The sequence below is a fragment of the Pseudophryne corroboree genome, chromosome 10 (genome assembly GCF_028390025.1).
Source record: "Pseudophryne corroboree isolate aPseCor3 chromosome 10, aPseCor3.hap2, whole genome shotgun sequence".
In the NCBI taxonomy this organism is placed as follows: Eukaryota; Metazoa; Chordata; class Amphibia; order Anura; family Myobatrachidae; genus Pseudophryne; species Pseudophryne corroboree.
The window spans coordinates 175264130-175280000 of record NC_086453.1 but is presented as its reverse complement, the minus strand read 5'-3'; the positions used below and the strand labels follow the sequence as shown (position 1 = coordinate 175280000).

Here is a 15871-nt window from a genome sequence, read left to right as displayed (position 1 = left end):
GTTCAGCTGTCAGTCACCGCCAACTGCTGCAGCTTGTGTAGGGGCAGTCAGCTGACAGCCCGTACCCACACACCAACGTGCCAACATATCTAACGATATATTGGCTGTGGTTGTGCAGCAGGGCCGACGCGATATGTCTGTGAACGACGGAGTTCACAGACATATCGCTCGTACACACTGGCCGACGGACCTGCAATATATCGACCATTTAAGAGAATGGCAGACACAGTATATCGGCCAGTGTGTACGCACCTTTAGAGTGAACAAAAAAATCAGATGGTTCCAAATGTAATAAAAATAGATTCCATATAAGAAAAAAAAGATTAATATCTGTGGCACATAGAATGATCCTAAGACATAAAAGTTTAAAATTAAATATATACTGTATAATTAAATACTTTGTTGCAATCCCTCACTTAAAGGTATTCAGCTGCAATAAGGACTGTGACTGATTAACTGTGGTAATAGTACACCATAACTCACAATAGTGCCATTATGTTTTTTTGTACTCTTTCTACTTCTACATTTACAGTACCTGATTCCAACTCACCTAATACCCTCACAACAACCACTCCAACGCAATGTCTATATTTGTATTGAGCAACCTTCAGTAGCACTTTCCATAATTTGATGCTAGGTGGCTGGGATTATCAGACAATACAAAGAGCATCCCTGTGACCACAATAAAGTACAGAAAGAATACTAGTGACTGCCATATAATGCATCCTAGTGAACACCTTACAATATAGAAAGTATTCTAGTCACTGCCATGCAGTGCAGATAGCATTTTGGTGACCAACATACAGTACAATGAACATTCTAGTGACTGTCATAAAATAGAAAGCATCCCCGTGACCAATATACAGCATGGAGAACATCCCAGAGAACACTATACAATACAGAGAGCATACTAGTGACTTCCTTACAGTACAGGGATGATAAGGCATAATGTCTACATTTACACTGTAAAAATCAACACCACAATATTGACATTTATGATGTCTCCAGATTTGTAACCATCTGCATTGGTCCGCGTTACTGAATGTTTTTCGGTCATTTCATCTTAGATGCCATCAAACTTTACAAAACAAAATTAATTATTGGCCACTGGCCAACAGTAGTTGCCAAACTGATATCTCTATAACTGTTGACAACTCAATAGTCAACCTAACTCCACAAGCTTGCTGCCCAGGTGTCATCTTTTTCTCTGAACTATCAATGTAATGTTTATAAATCCTGTTAAATACATCGGATAAACATATCCAGAATACACCCATATTTTACACAAGACACTGCAAAAAAATCAACATATCCTGCATTTATTATTGCAACAGTCTCCTTACTGAGCTTCTGCAAAACAGACTTTCACCACTACATTCCAGTTTGAATGCAACTGCAATGCTGATCTTCTGCACTACGGGCCTATTTCAGCAAAAATTTGCAAAACTACAAATTATTTCTCTAACATGCGGTGGGCCGCCCAGCACAAGGCAAGGCCGCCCCACATGCCGGGTCCTGCCCCCCCCCCCCCCCTCCCCACTAAAATGCAAGAGCATCGCCATACAGCGATGTGCTTGTATGCTTAGGGCTGCCTCACATCATTTCTGCGAAGGCAGTCACTAGGCAGCCATCTTTTGAGCCACAGCGGCTGCTCGTGATGTCAAGCAGCTGCCGCGGCCCACACTGCAATAGGTCCGGGCATGCCTGCATTGCCCTGATCCCCCCACGCGGTGTTGATGCCCATAAAATGCAGCGTCGACATCTCCGCCCCGCAAATGCCTCTGCCAGTCAATCAGGCAAAGCCATTCGTAGAAGTGAGATGCCATCACACCTCACTATATGCGCAGTGCGTGTGTACAGTGCACATGGAGTTCAGTTTGATTACACATCGTAGATGCATTCCATACTGAATTAATCCCTAAGAAGGCTATTTAGAGATGGATACAGTGGTGTAAATTTCGCAAAAAGGGCCGCCTGCGCACTCTCTGTGGCCGCAGTGCACGACCAATCATTATACAATCGCATCCCAGTAGGATGCAACTGTATCATGATTGACAGGTGAAGGGCGTTCGGGGGTGGAGTTGAGGCATGGGGGGGGGGGGGCGCACCAGGAAACGCAGATCGAAAATATGATTTTAATTACCTACCAGTAAATCCTTTTCTTGTAGTCCGTAGAGGATACTGTGGTCCATTTAGTACCACAGGGTATAGACTGGTCCACTAGGAGCCACGACCACTTTAAGAATTTGATAGTGTGGGCTGGCTCCTCCCTCTATGCCCCTCAGTCTAAAAAACTGTGCTTGAGGAGATGGACATACTTTGAGAGAAGGATAGATAAGGCTAGTGGTGAGATTCCGAACCAGCACACACAAGAGGAATGCCAAGCTAGCAAAAACTTGAAGCAGGAACAGTTGAACCAACATTACTTAACTAAGTAACATTGCAGGAAGAGCGAAGCACTGGGCAGGCGCCCAGTATCCTCTATGGACTACGAGATAAGGATTTGCCGGTAGGTAATTAAAATTCTATTTTCTCTTACGTCCTACAGGCTACTGGGGTCCATTTAGTACCATGGGGATGTACCAAAGCTCCCAAACCGGGTGGGATAGTGCTGAGGTTCCTGCAGAACTGATTGACCAAACTGAAGGTCCTCAGAGGCCAAAGTATCGAACTTGTAGATCTTACCAAATGTGTTTGAACCTGACCAAGTAGCTGCTTGGCAGAGCTGTAAAGCCGAGACACCCCGGGCAGCCGCCCAGGAAGAACCCACCGACCTAGTAAAGTGGGCATGTACAGAGTTTGGACATGGCAAACCTGCCGTGGAATAAGCATGCTGGATAGTAAGTCTGTTCCAGCGTGCAATAGACTGCTTTGAAGCAGGGCACCCAATCTTATTGGGATCATAAAGAACAAACAGCGAGTCCGTTCTCCTGTGACGAGCTGTTCTCTTCACATACACCTTCAAAGCCCTTCCATCATCCAAAGACTTTGAAGTAGCAGAAGTGTCGGTGACAATCAGAACCACAATAGGTAGCGAGTTCCGAGTTCAGCTCTGTCCTCACGGAAAATAGAGATTTTTATGACAAAGCCCCCAATTCCGGCACACGTCTTGCTGAAGCCAAGACCAACAGTGTGACGGTCTTCCACATAAGATATTTTACGTTCATCTCCTGTAACGGTTCAAACCAGTCCGAATGGAGGAACTGCAGCACCACGTTGAGATCCCAAGGTGCCGTGGGAGGCACAAAGGGAGGTTGGATGTGCAGAACACCTTTCAAGATTGTCTGGACCTCAGGGAGAGAAGCCAATTGTTTTTTTTAAAGAAAATGGACAAGGCCGAAATCTGGACTTTTATGTAACCCAGACATAGGCCCACATCCACACCTGCCTGCAGAAAAAGCAGGAAACATCCAGATGAAATTTCACCACAGAATAATTTCTGCTCCCACACCAAGAGACATATTTCTTCCAAATACGATGGTAATGCTTAGACGTTACCCCCTTCCCGGCTTTTCTGAATTCCGAACCTCCGACCATCGACGAGGTGAGAAGTCTGTAGTCACCACAGAAGGGAGATCCTGGCTTTTGGCGACAGACGGATCCTATGGTGCATGTGAAGATGCGATCCGGACCATTTGTCCAACAGATCGAGCTGGAAGGGTCTTGGGTGAAACCTTCCGTATTGAAGCGCCTCGTAGGAGGCCATCATGTTCCCCAGAAGGCAAATGCACAGAAGCATCTACAGTAAACCCGGGTTGGCTTCCGGACGTCCCGAACCATCGACTAAATCACCAATACCTTTTCCTACGGAAGGAACACTTTCTGCGACTCCTTGTCCAGTATCATTCCCAGGAATGGGAGCATCCTTGTTGGCTCTAGGTGAGATTTTGGAAGGTTCAGAATCCACCCGTTATCCTGGAGGAGCTTGGTTGAGAGACCAATGCTGTCCAGCAACCTTTCCCTGGACTGTGCCTTTATCAGGAGATCGTCCAAGTACGGAATTATGTTCACTCCCTGTTTGCGGAGTAGAAACATCATCTCTGTATCACCTTGGTGAACACCGTCGGCGCCGCGGAGAGACCAAAAGGCAGGGCCTGGAACTGGTAGTGACAGTCCTGCAGTGCAAACCGTAGATAGGCCTGATGAGGCTGCCAGATCAGAATGTGAAGGTACGCATCCTTAATATCCAGAGACACTAGGAATTCCCCCTCCTCCAGACCTCAGATTACTACTCACAGTGACTCCATCTTAAATTCAAACACTCGTAAGTACGGGTTCAAAGACTTGAATTTCAGAATCGGTCTTACTGAACCGTACGGTTTCGGTACTACGAACAAGTTGGAATAGTACCCCTTGTTGAGCAGATGAGGTGGTACTGGAACAATGATCAAAGTCTGTACCAGATTTGTATGGCATACTGAAAAGGTATACTTGCCCATTGTGAAACTGGCAACCTGATTTGAAGAATCTGTGAGGTGGGAGCTTTTGGAACTCCAGTCTGTAGCCCTGGGAAATAAGATCTATGACCCAGGGATCCTGTCAAGAAGTTGACCAGATCTGACTGAAGAATTGTAGTCGGGCTCCCACCTGACAGCCTTCCAGGCATTGCGGTCCACCCTCATGCTGAAGTCTGTGAGAAATCAGAGCCTGGGCTCTGTTTCCGAGCACCTGCAGTTGCTGGCTTGCGTGGTTTACCTCTTGCGCCGCTGGAGAATGTAGAAGCACCTCTGGATTTGCCCTTGAACTTGGCCTTCCGAAAGGACTGTAACTTAGAAACTGAATAAGTCTTCTTGGTTGGGGGGGCTGTGGAAGGAAGATACGTAGACTTACCTGCAGTAGCTGTGGAGATCCATTTGTCTACTTCATCTCCAAACAAGGCCTCTCCTGTGAATGGTAGGCCTTCCACACCTTTCCTGGAGTCCGCGTCAGCAGTCCACTGGCGTAGCCAAAGCCCCTGCGTGCCGACACTGCCACAGCGGTGGTGCGTGCGTTAAGCAAACCAATCTCTTATGGCTTCCACCATAAAGTTCGCATAATCCTGTATATGCTGCAGGAGTAAAACAACACCCCCCTAGACAAGGAATCTAACCCCTCAATTAGGTTACCTGACCATTTTGCAATTGCTTTTGTGATCCACGCACATGCAATAGTGGGTCTTTGGGCCACCCCAGCAGCTGTGTACAATGATTTGAGTGTAGTCTCAATTTTACAATCAGCTGCGTCTTTCAGGGAGACTGCACCAGGAACAGGCAATACAATTTTACGTGACAGCCTTGAGACTGATGCGTCCACTATCGGTGGATTTTCCAATTTTTTCCTATCCTCCATAGGAAAGGGAAAAGATGAGAGCAACCTTTTAGGGATCTGAAATTTTTTATTATGAGGATTAACCCATGGTTCTTCAAACAGGGTATTCAATTCCTTTGACACAGGAAAAGTGACTGAGAACTTCTTTTTTACATTAAAATAAGATTCCTCACACTCCTCTGACACCTTATCAGGAATATACAGAACATCTCTGATAGCTTCTATAAGAGCCTCTATTACCTGTGACAGAGCCGCATACCCCCTTTCCAAGTCTACCTCACCCTCCTTCAAGTCTGACCCTTCAGCATCAGACCGCAGGATATGGGCCAGAGATCGCTTTTGCGGACAAATGGGAGGGGATTGAGACGCTGGCTTGGGGACTGAGTCTATGCTCATAAACCCATCCTCAGTCTGCGTCTCTTTCTCATTGCGTGACAATTTTTTTTAGAAAAAGTGGAGATAATTCCTTTCAGAGAATTAAACCACTCTGGTTCAGCCCCGCTATTCTGGGAAGGTACCCTGCCCTGAGTACCCACTAGTGAGCCCCCTGGTGAAGAGGAACACTCCGCTGTACAAGAAACACACTCTTTGCCTGACATAATGTAAATGTGACAGCACACACACACAGGAAAAGGTTAAACACAATTAACCCACAAAAAGCCCTTCAGGGAGATACAGAGTTGTTTGGAGCCGGCCCCACCGCGCCCTTACTGCTAATGCCAAGCTTACCCGGGTCGCAGACTAGGGGGTATATGCAATTGCGGTCGAATTCCCGAAATTGTCGAAAAACGGGACTTTCCCCCCCAAAAAAAAAAAATCGACAATGCAATTCAGTACTTTCCGTCAAAAAAACGGACTTTCAAAATTCGACTTTTTGAAATTCGACATTTGTCAAATTCGACTTTTCTGCAATGGTACAAATGCGGAAATTCGACAAAAGTATATTCAATTGAAGTTTGGAAATTCGACAACAGTGCTTTTAGACAGTAAATTCGTCATTTTCAATCCGCCACACTTTGGTGGGCGAATCTAATAAAAAAAAATTAAAACATGTTTTTTTTGGTGTTTTTTTTATTGGTAATAGCATATCTATTTATATTAGAAGGGATTAGGTACTTGGTTTGTCTTTTTGGGAGGCACAAGTATTATTTATATATTTAAATTTTTTTTTTTTTTTTTTTTTAGATGGAATGGTAAAATTTTGGAAAAAAATGGCGTGGGGTCCCCCCTCCAAAGCATAACCAGCCTCGGGCTCTTCGAGCCGGTCCTGGTTCTAAAAATCCGGGGGGAAAATGGACAGGGGATCCCCCGTATTTTTAAAACCAGCACCGGGCTCTGCGCCTGGTGCTGGTGCAAAAAATACGGGGGACAAAAAGAGTAGGGGTCCCCCGTATTTTTTACACCAGCATTGGGCTCCACTAGCTGGACAGATAATGCCACAGCCGGGGGTCACTTTTATACAGAGCCCTGCGGCCGTGGCATTAAATATCCAACTAGTCACACCTAGCCGGGGTACCCTGGGGGAGTGGGGACCCCTTCAATTAAGGGGTCCCCCCCAGCCACCCAAGGGCCAGGGGTGAAGCCCCATGCAATTTTTTTCGTGTTTTTCCCCGTTTTTAAAAATCGGAACAAAATCCGTCAAATCGGCCGTTTTTCGTCAGCGGGACTGTCGAATCCGTTTTTTATTGAATATGGTCAATTTCGGCACCCACTTGACGAAATTAGACGGTCGAATTGTGTCGAATTAAAAAACGGCCGAAAAATTGCCGCGATTCGCCGCTAATTGCATATACCCCTAAGTACCCTGATAGGGGACTTAGTACACTAGTAATTGCTCCCCCCCTGCTATGACCCCCTGGTACCGCTGAGGTAATTTGGAGTCACACTGTAGGAGCTGCGCGTCTCTGTCAGTCAGCGTCTGTGTCCACTGCAGAGGGAAAATGGCGCTGGTGAGCTGCTGGATCCTCTCATAGTGAAACCCCGCTCCTTCAATGGCGCACAGTCTTCCCACATTTTTTAAACTGGAATTTGGTGCTTAAAATGGACAGAAACGGTTTTAAGGCTGAGTTGCCAGTATGGGTACCGTGTACTGAGACGCAGTTGTGTACTGTGTCTGGAGATGCATTCCGCCCCGTTTAGAAGCCGTGCGTCTTCATACCCTTGTGCCGCCATAATGGCTGGCGCCCCGCTAACCGGGACGCCGGCTCAGTACTCGCCACTCTTCATTCTTCTGGCTCTGTTAGGGGTGACTGCGTACTGTGGGAATGTACGCTCGCCGTGGTGGGGTTTGCGAATAGTTCCCTCAGGAGCTCAGTGTCCTGTCAGCAGGGAACAGGACCAATTAACCCTTCAAGAGGTTGGGCCGTTCCCTCCCCCCACCTTCCCAAGTCCCATGAAGCAGGCAGGCTGATGCCACCCAGACCTGCCTGAAAATAACATAAAATAAATGCAGAAAACTCTTCAGGAGCTTCCTTCAGCGTGACTTGCTCCTCCTAGAGGGAGGAGCTAGCCTACACTATCAAATTCTTAGCGGACCTCACGGTACTAAATGGACCCCAGTATCCTCTAGGACGTAAGAGAAAACATGGTGGCGGTGCGCCTGCCTACGCAGACATGCTGGCAGGGGTAAACCTTTATTTGAGGTTTTTGTGATGCAATCGCTACTGAATTATGATCTCATCGCAGGGCGGCACCACACTTGCTGGGCGGCTGTGCTCTGTGCTGGGCGGGGGCAGCCTGCATCCAATTTTAGTGGTCGCAGATTTTCCTAAAATATAAATCTCTTTCCTTATCTCAAAAGACTAGTCGCAGCTAGCCGCGATGTGTATATCTGTACGTATACATCGCGGCAACAATGAGAGTGGCTACATCTGTATCTCGCAGCTCAACCTCTCCTATCAGCACAACACCTGGGTATTTTATCCATACTCATAACCTGCTCCCATTAACGGTTACAGGACATATTTTAGGCTATACCCACTCTGTGGAACGCATTCCATGCACAATAAGACTTTCCTCTAGTCACCAAACCTTCAAGGGTTCCCTGAATTCCTTAACTACCAACATAACCTGCATTAGATAATCTACCAAATTACATCACCTCTATAAAGTCCACACTGCATATTTTCTTTCTTCACGATCGCATCCAGCTGACCCTAAGCCAACATTCCTGTGTGACTGGATCACACCTGGCCAACAAGAACCTTTACAAGCTGGCTGGACCAATATTCAATAAGTAGCCTTGTGTATCAATATCTATTTCCCAATAGATATTAATCTTACAAGCAGGAACCTCTTACCTCTTTGTCTGTCATTACACAATCTTGTTTTATACAGATGTGTCCTGATACATCTTGCCTCAATATGCCACATGGATAGGATGCACAAGCAGACTCTGCTGATTAAAATGATATGCGGCATGCCAATATTCTCTGTGGGTCTGCGGCTGTAACTGCATTTTTTAATAGGAAAACACTATGCAGATACAGCCACAGTCGCAAACAGTAAATAGGCATGCTGCATATCATTTTAATTAGCATACGCTGCTTGTATGTCCTATTTGCACAGTTTTGCGAGTAAGATGCCTTTTAATGGAAAAAGACGCACATAAAGACATACTCTCCGAGTTACACCACGGCATGGTGTGACTAGAAGGGCTGTTTAAATGCAGGGTGGCTAGATGTAAGTGGACACATATGTAAGTATTTTGTTCCCATTTGTAAAGTGTAACGGAATATGCTGGCACTATATAAGTAACTACTGATAATAATAATAATCATTGAAATGTTGACATTGAACATGTTGGCCTCATGTTCACAATGTCAACATGTGAAATGTCAACATGTGAAATGTCAACATTCTGCACAGGCAGTGGAGGGTTAGGATTAGGCTACAGGAGGGGATAGTTAGGGTTAGGCTGTGGGAGGTTAGGGTTAAGCACTAGTAGGAGGGTTAGGGGCTAGCCCTACTAACAGCTGGAAGCGCTGCAAGATCTACCGGAAGTCATCAAGATGTGACCGCCAGATCCTAATGACAGCCAAACATAACAGAGCATCCTAGTGACCACAATACATATAAAAGAGCATCCCCAAATCCACAATATAGTACAATGAACAGCTTAGTAACTATAATTTAAAAAAAAACAGAGCATCCTGATGACTGCCATTAGAGAGCAACTTAGTGACTGCTATATTAGAACAATTTAGTGACTTCCACATCACCTGGTAATCTTCCCCTCATTACTTGGGGGTTTGCATTCCCCCAAACCCCGGTGTCCTATGCTGCAGCATGATCAGTATATTTGTTGATCAGGCGCTGTAGATTCAGCAGATTTTCTGATCATGGCAGTGTCTTTTTCCCCAACATACTGAAAATGCTTTTTAAAGCATGACTTTGCCTCGTATATATTTATATATAGTTACCATGGATTTGCCTCATGTACATTTAAATAGGAATTTATAACCCTTTCCATAAAATGCTATATTACATTTTTGTTTTTATCTCTTACCATTTTTTCAGCATCCACAGCTCGGGATTTTTCCTGTTCCAGCTTCTCCAGCAAGCTGCTTTGCACTTTAGAATTTTGATTCCTCTTTAGTATCTCAAGCTCCATCTCCTTTATTTTTTGCTGTCGCTGATCAAGTTCCGTTTCAAGACTGGAACATGTTGCAGTCATATATGAGAATTTCTGTTTAACATCATTTACTTCTGCAGAAAGCTAGTTAGAAGCAGAGGAGTAATGAAGAAAAAACGTTATATACCTTTACCTACCAGTAACTATTACAAGATTTTGGGTATTTACTGTTAAATGTCTTACTCAGAGTCCATCTAGGGAACACTTCTTGACCATTTAGCTAGGGTTGAGGAGCCAGCTATTAATAGTTTAACTTTTTAGGGTATATAAGCTCCTCCCATCCAACCCTTCCTCATTTGGAACTTAATAAGGTCTAAGGTCTGGTTGAAGAATAAGAACAGGATTACAGCCTTCTCACACGCACAACCAAACAAGGAAGGGAATCTGAGAAAGAGATTTAATGTTAGGTACCCCAAATCTTTTTTTCTCCTTTATCCATCTTGGGGACACTTCTTAACCACGGAGATGTACAAAAGCTGCTCCTAGGGCCTCGACGGCATGTTCATCCCTATCTAAACCCAACTTTCCATCCAAGAAACATTCGTGAACGCAAAATCATGAATGTATAAACTCGTGAATGTATGAACCGAAGAAACAGATTTCTGCATAACTGTTCTGTTCTGAGCAAGTAATGAGATGAGATCCTAACTGGGATAGATCGTTCAGCATCCTCATATGTCTGCTGAATTTTGACCCTACTCAACCTGGCTGTAGTGTCATTAGTGTCATAATAATAAGTATCAGTTTGCCTTATGCAGATACATATTATGTTACAATATCTAACAGGGACATTAAGTCTGATTCAATGTTTTGCTGATTTAGCAAAAGCTGTTAATACAGTTTCATGATTAATGAGAAAAGAGGTCACTACTTTTGGATAGAAACCCAGAAGTGTGTAACACTGTCCAAAAGTCCTTGGAACAGAGTTTTCCAAGACATGCTCCAAATTCCGACATTCCTGTATTCAAGTTACCCACTTCAGATCTACCTCCTGCAAGGTTCAAAGGATAGTAACTGAAGTGAAAATATCTCCTACATGGCTTGATGGATCTGGATCAAACTTGGTACACATACCCTTCATTATCAAACTTTAAATACTGGCAGAGTTTAACCTAAAAAAACAATCCACCCCTTTAGGGGACCAGGCCATATATATATCTTATATATCAAATTCATTGGACTGTTTGTTTGTCCAGTTATGCACCCCTGCACCGACAGGGAAGAAATGAACACAAAGTGGTACAGTAAGATTTGGCAAGGATTTTTTTTTTGGGGGGGGGGGGTTAGGGCCCCAGATGGACCTCAAAGTGGAATACAGCGGGCAAAACTTTGCCCCAGGGAGCAAGTTCTGGGCCTTACACTGGATTGATTTTAAAGAAAACTTTAGAGTGGTAACATTGGATCCCAGAAGACAAACTAGGCGGTTGAGGGTCAGTCGGACCTCATTGCGAAATGCGCCGCACAGAACTTTGAACCAAGGAGCCTGTTCTGGGCCTTCCACTGGATGGAATTGGGTGAAAACTTTAATGCACTGTAATAACTAACAGAAATCACCATAATTCAATGATCTGAAATAACCGACTGAAATAAACATAAATAAATAAACAAACTAAAATAACGGACAGAAATGGAGGTGGGAAGAAAAAAAAAATATTGTGTGCCCAAAAGCCTTGAAATAGTAACATTAACAGAAGAAAAACTTTAAACTCATCTTGCAATGGAAAAGGGATTATAAAACTTTACAGAAAGAAAAGCTGGGGATCAGGGCTACCGGTGACACTTTTGTGTAAGTGTGATTTAGATTTCTCTTCACTTTGCATTTTGTTAACTCATAAAAATAAACTATTAACACATCTATTTTTGAAAGCATTCTTACTTTGCAGCACTTTTTCCACACCTGCCTAAAACTTTTCCACAGTTCTGTACATCTGTCTGCTTCCACAGAGTCTCAGACCTCATCCCTCTCTGATTATATCAGCATCTTTGATAATTTCTGGGGCACACAACAGAATTCATCTTATAGTAGCAATTTTTTTCCATATCAACTCCCAACAACTTGGTCTTCATTTGGAACTTCCAAGCTTCCTCACTGGGGATGATTTCAAACAATGATGAAATGTTGACAGAACGTTGACATATCGTCCAGCAGTGACTAACCTACTGCAGCGGCTCAGCGCAGCTTCTAGGTTCCGGGTCAATATGACCATCACTTCCAGGTCAGACTTCCGATTCGCCAATGTTCGGTGAGTATTCCCTAATCCCTACAACTAACCCTCCCACCCACAGTCTAACCCTAATGTTGACATTCTGATAGTGTAGACATTCCACACATCGACGTTCTGAGAATGTCAACATCGGAACTCTCGACACTGTGGTATAGGCATTATGAATGTCAACTTTGTAAATTCCAACCTAATGACTACATCCCACATGACACAATATTGAGCAAACTGAGTACAATGCATCAGATTATTAACTAAGCTATACAATATACATCAGGAAACAGTTCTAAATGTAATGGATAATGCATTATTTTCTTCTGATAAGGTTAGAGATCTGTCCATGCTTTTTGCGCAAATGCAGTTTAGCTTTTGAGGCAGTTCCCCACTTCCAGCTTCTTTGCATGAGTATAATGCAGCATGAAACCATTATGTACTAGCTGGGATTACCCAGCGTTGCCCGGGCTGAAGAACAGATGGCAAAGTACAGTACATTGTCCTCGCCTATAACCCCATTCCATTAATCCTGAAAAGAACACCACTGTTTGCTAACATGGTTATGTGTATGGTCAGCACACTCTGTGGGGAAATGGGAGTAGAGGAGAGGTAGATGGGAATAGGGGGACATGCAAGGGAGGGGATGTAGGTATGGATTCCCACTGTCAACACAGGAAGCGGAGAACACTGGGACATAGATTTTTTAGACCTAGAGGCAGGCTTTGCATCCTGCCGATCACCAGCAGTACAAACACAAACCAACAAAAGAAAAATTACAGAACCAGACGAGGTTGCAGGGGAGGCCAAAAAAACAAAACCCACACTGATATAAGTAACTCGCAACAATCTGAAGGGATCTTCAATCTAAGCAATTTCCAAATGGGAGACCAACATAAAACATTACTTAACAAGGGACTTAAGTTTGCCCCATGAAAAGAATGAATAAGTTTGAAACATATAGGCTTTCACAAGGAAAATAACCCTTAAGTAGTATTTTGCACAAACCAAATTACAATACACACCAGCCGTCCAAACACCGGATTTCAAACATACTGACTTCAAACTTCAATCCACCTTCTATCCACAACATGTTAAGGGACACATCATAAATACATTCGAACAACTGGTGGTAAACGACTTGGACAAAATTGGGTACACTCATATCAAACAGCAAAATTTGACAAGGGGGGAGACGCAGGCTTTGGAGGAACTGAGGAACATGAAGGACTTGATCATTAAACCAGCAAATAAGGGGGGTGGGATAGTACTACTTGACAAAAGTGACTACATTCAAGAATCAAGACGATTATTGGGAGATACACAGACATACATCAAACTAACAGGCGATCCAACACAGGAATACAGACAGGAATTACAAACACTACTAAACAAAGGCCTATCATTAGGAATCATAAACAAAAAATAATTCGACTTCCTTACCCCCAATAATCCAGTAATACCGGTATTTTACTACTTACCAAAAATTCACAAGAACATGGAACATCCACCGGGAAGACCTATCATTTCAGGCATTAACTCACTCACCTCAAACCTATCAAGATACATAGACTTTTTCCTCCAACAACATGTGGTCAAACAGAAATCATATCTCAGAGACACCACACATACGCTTAAATTATTACAAGACATAACATGGACAGATGACATGACATTAGTAACGAGTGACGTGACATCTCTTTACACAGTCATAGAACATACACAAGGCACAGAAAGCACAAAACACTTTCTTTTGCAGGACGACACACTTCAACAAATACAGACAGAATTCATCATAAAAGCCATTACATTCATTTTGGAACATAACTACACTTGGTTTGATAACAACTACTACCAACAGCGGACAGGGACAGCCATGGGGACCAGGTTCGCTCCAAGCTACGCAAACCTGTTCATGAGTAAGTGGGAGGAGGACAACATCTGGCAGGTGCATGGCTTTGGAGAGAACCTGGTCCTCTGGCGACTGTACAGAGATGATATACTATACATCTGGAAAGGGACTGAGCATGACTTACAGACATTCATAGCATAGATTAACGACAACGACCGGAATTTACATTTCACCACCAATTACAGTAAAGAGAAAGTAGAATTCCTCGATTTAGACATCCACATAGTCAATGGTAGGATAGAAACCCGCACGCATCACAAACGAGTAGATGTGAACAGTTACATCTTATCTACCAGCAGTCATCATCCCAACTGGCTTAAAAGCATCCCTACAGGATAATTCACGATTGAGAAGGAACTACACGCAGATAGACTATTACAAAGAACAAGGACAAGAACTGAAACAAAAATTCTTAGATAAAAAATATAACAAAGAAATTGTGGATAAGGCATACAAAAAACTGGAAGACACAGATAGACATGAGCTACTAAAATACAAAGAAAGGAACCCAGTACAACAAGGGAATGACATATTTTGTGATGCAATACAATACTGCAGCGGGACAAATCAGAGTATACAGAAACATTGGGCCATCCTGATGCAAGACGACACACTGGCTAAGATCTTACCAAAACAACCAAAAGTGATATACAAGAAGGTTCCAGATTTGAGGGAGAAATTAGTACACAATCATATACCACCATCCAAGACACAGCAGACAAAATAGACGGCATTGTAAAGAGACAAGGATTCCACCATTGTGGTACATGTATAGGTTGTAGGACTACGAATTCTCGCACAACCAAAAGCATCACAAAATTCTCTTCAAACAGTACAGGACAAAAACACAAAGTCAGAGAAGAACTATCATGCCATACTAAGGGGGTCATATATCTCATCACATGCTCATGCGGACTCTAATATGTTGGACGCACAATCAGAACACTAAAAGTCAGAATATCAGAACACGTACAGAATATCAAAAGAGGGCATGAGAAACAGTGTATCACAACACTTCAAAGAAAAACATACACAGGATCCGACACAAATTAAATTCATGGCCATACAACTAGTCACTAACAACTGGCGAGGAGGGGACTATTTGAAAAAAATAAACAGGGAAGAACTCAGATGGAATTTCACACTCAAAACCCTCACACCTAGAGGTCTAAACATAGAATACCATATCACCTCACTGATGTAATAAGACACCATTTTACCCAGTATACGGTTCTTCAAGGAGAACCATTAAAGAATAGATCATAAGCATACAAAAACATTTAACAAGCAATATGTAGACCATGCATCAAGTCCAGGGAAGCATCTTATATCAATCCTGATCAGTGGTACTAATACAATTAGGCTGCTGATCATGGGGTTAGAATATGGTCAGACAATAGAAACACAATCCTTTCCAGGATGGGAATAAGATCTAACGCCGGCACACACTGCACCAGAGTGTGCCTCCATTTTTCTCATAATCATCTTCAATCTCTACCTCTAAAGTACAAACGACAAGAGTGGAGGCATACACATAAATGTATATGCATGTGTGTGTTTAAATACATACACATAGAGAACAATACATTAATTATAATTAACCATATCAAATCCCCCCTCTTTCCCACAATCCCATTTGAAAAATGGACACAATTACTCCAATCATAGGACATGCATACCAGCTGTCATTTTTTACACTACATAATTCAAGGTGTACACAAAATCCAATTATAACCCAATTCATTTATCACCTAAATTTACATCACTGATTCTTCACAGTTTCTTTCATAGTAACAAAATCCAGTG

General features: G+C 43.3%; 1 protein-coding gene across 6 annotated transcripts in view; it reads right to left on the bottom strand.

Moving 5' to 3' along the window:
- The window catches only part of CCDC30 (coiled-coil domain containing 30), a 687183-nt gene that overhangs the window by 214970 nt on the left and 456342 nt on the right, over positions 1 to 15871 (bottom strand). For all 6 annotated transcript variants that reach the window (XR_010188622.1, XM_063942948.1, XM_063942949.1 and 3 more), the window contains one exon: positions 9815 to 10024. Coding sequence is in view for 5 of the 6 variants with exons in the window: in XM_063942948.1 (XP_063799018.1) it covers positions 9815 to 10024 (210 nt within the window). In the remaining variant the exon portion in view is untranslated. The remainder of the gene's footprint in view (positions 1 to 9814; positions 10025 to 15871) is intronic.